General features: G+C 37.8%; 1 protein-coding gene across 1 annotated transcript in view; it reads right to left on the bottom strand.

Annotated features, from left to right (window-relative positions):
• nosip (nitric oxide synthase interacting protein) overlaps positions 1-1,976 on the bottom strand; it is a 5,663-nt gene extending 3,687 nt beyond the window's left edge. Inside the window, exons 1-3 of the mRNA XM_015059957.1 lie at positions 1,627-1,976; positions 896-1,001; positions 480-561 (exon numbers count right to left, since the gene is read on the bottom strand). Coding sequence (XP_014915443.1) covers positions 480-561; positions 896-1,001; positions 1,627-1,696 — 258 coding nt within the window. The 5' untranslated portion in view covers positions 1,697-1,976. The remainder of the gene's footprint in view (positions 1-479; positions 562-895; positions 1,002-1,626) is intronic.
• Positions 1,977-2,500: the final 524 nt, after the last annotated feature.

Below are 2,500 nucleotides of genomic sequence, written 5' to 3'. Positions count from 1 at the left end.
GTTCTCTGTTTTTTCCAAGCTCCAGCAGGTCTGGTGTTCTGTTTAGCTGTGACTCCTTCCTGGAGGAAGAGATAATGGTGCCAACAACTTCATGTTCTCCTTCTGCAGCTGGTGGACGAAGCTCTGTGTTTCAGAGTTTAACCTGGCCAAGTCTTTACTGTGACTAACTCTACGTTCTCTTATATCATTGGTCTGACAAATGATGAAACCAGCCCAGAGCTCATCTGTTAATATGCGTTTCTCTCCTAGAGGAGTGACTGGACTGAACAGACTTCTTTAAAGGCCTTGATGTGTTAGGAATATAGAAATAAACTGAACTGAATTGATGTGCAGAGCGACGCTTCCTATTACACAGTAGAGTTACGAGCTGCATTTGTCCCAGTCATTATGAACTGATTTATTATAACTGTGGACACAACTAGCAGAACCTAGTTGTAGTTCCTGACAATAAGCGTTGCCTAGCAGCGTGACGATCTTACCTTCATCTTTTTGGCTATTTCTGTCTTCTGGTGCAGAATGTATTCAAGAATGGCCTGTTTTTCATACAAATATCCATCTGGGCTGTGGAAAAAATAAACAAACATTACAGTATGTATGTATGAGTGTGTGTGCACGTGCAAAAAGTTACTTGTGACTCTACAGTGAAGTACCACAAACATTAGCTATCAAAGATATAAAAATCTTTTGAAATACAACAAAAATGTCAACAATGTCCACCTGAAAACTGTTTACTGGTGTCACAAAATGAGTTGAACTTTTGTGCAAGTAGTTCTATGTGCTTTGATATATATGATCTCAGCTGTTTTCTGTGCTTTTTATTACATACAATGAAGCCATAAATCATAACCTGTGTGTGTATATGTGAGAGTGCAGTGGATGTGAGAGAGGATCATACGTCACCACAGGGTCCTGGCAGGGCTGCAGGGACAGGCAGCAGCAGTCAAAGTCTTTGATAGCATCTTTTCCCAGACGGACGCTCTGGGTTCCATAACCAGACGCCGCTGAACAGGATGAACAAAGTCAGCTGGAACACTTTACAGATAATTTCACTGAATCTAGAAATAGTTCTGTATAAATATCTGAATCCAGCTCAGGTTTCTGTACCAGGCTTTGAAAGGAGACAGGCTGGGCCAGGACTGTGTAAAGGTCAGAGTTCAGTTTTTGGATATTTCCAATGTTTTCCAGTTCTCGTGTTACACATTCTTTTGAAATTAATGTCTTTTGATCTTTTTTGAGGGGATGTACTTTATTATTATATTAGTTGCAAATGCTCTCAAAATGCCAATATTATAATTTATTGCAATAATTTCTGGGACAATTTATCGTCCAACAAAATGCGTTATTGTGACAAGTCTTCCTAGCTAAATTCCAGGGATGAATCCAAACATAATAAACAACTTAGTTGATTTGTATAATTGCAAAAGTAATCAACTATATCAGTTAACAGTTTGTAAACTCCGAGACTAGATTTGGGATAAACGGAAGACAATGAATGGATTTCGGTTCTGACCCATCCCCTCATTAATATAGACACCCTCACCCTGTCTATTGAACTGGTGTGTATTTAGCTCAGGATCCAGTAGTAGCACCATTAGCCAACAGATGCTGCTGCTGAGTGAAGCTCACCTGTGTCCTTCCTCTTCTCATGGTAAGTATAGACAGCTCCGGCTGTGCAGTTCTTCCCATGTCGGGTCATGTTGTCGTTTCTTTCCCAATATTGCCAGCTGACAGCTACAAAAAGTATCAGCTAGCGTTAGCTGCTAAAACTCAGAAACTACGCAGCAATGTGCGGTGGCTTTATATGGATGTAGAACTAGAGAAAGGCTTCCTTTGGCGGGTAGCAATTCAACAATGGTCCCATAAATGAGTAATTTCTTGGAAAATTACTCTAAATAAATACGTTAATTCTTCCAGCGTTGTTGTTTCTTCCTTTTCCTCTTCTTCCTCTTCTTCTTCTTCTTCTTCTTCTTCTTCTCCTTGTCGGTTTTATGGCGGTTGGCAAGAAACTTTTAGTAGCATTACCGCCACTTATTGGTATGGAGTGTGGTTCGTGATGGTTTAAATATTTATTCTCACATATATTCTACATAATTCTATCTAAACATACACTCACACATTCACACTTAAAACATACATACTTATGCACAACTTTGTGTATCATGCCTTCATTCACAAACACGCTTACTATAATTAAATTCTATGAAATAATTTAGTTTTCTTTGCATGTTTACTCCCTAAATTCTTCCTCATATCTAATAAATTAATCTTCTCCTTAATCCTTTCAAACTCTCTCTTCATATATCTTCTCTCTATTTCATATTTATGGCATTCTAATATAACATGTTCTATAGTTTCATATTTATCACAATAATCACATTTGCCAGTTTTATGTGTTTGAATTTTAAAAAGTGTATAATAAAGTTCTGAATGTCCAAATCTTAATCTTATCACTCTTTCCTCCTTTCTATTTCTTCTTCTATTTCTTCTTTCTCCTACATTC

Source organism: Poecilia latipinna, unplaced genomic scaffold (genome assembly GCF_001443285.1).
Source record: "Poecilia latipinna isolate Pla-1442-1.1 unplaced genomic scaffold, P_latipinna-1.0 Scaffold1672, whole genome shotgun sequence".
Taxonomy (NCBI): domain Eukaryota; kingdom Metazoa; phylum Chordata; class Actinopteri; order Cyprinodontiformes; family Poeciliidae; genus Poecilia; species Poecilia latipinna.
This window is presented reverse-complemented; position numbering and strand designations above follow the sequence as displayed.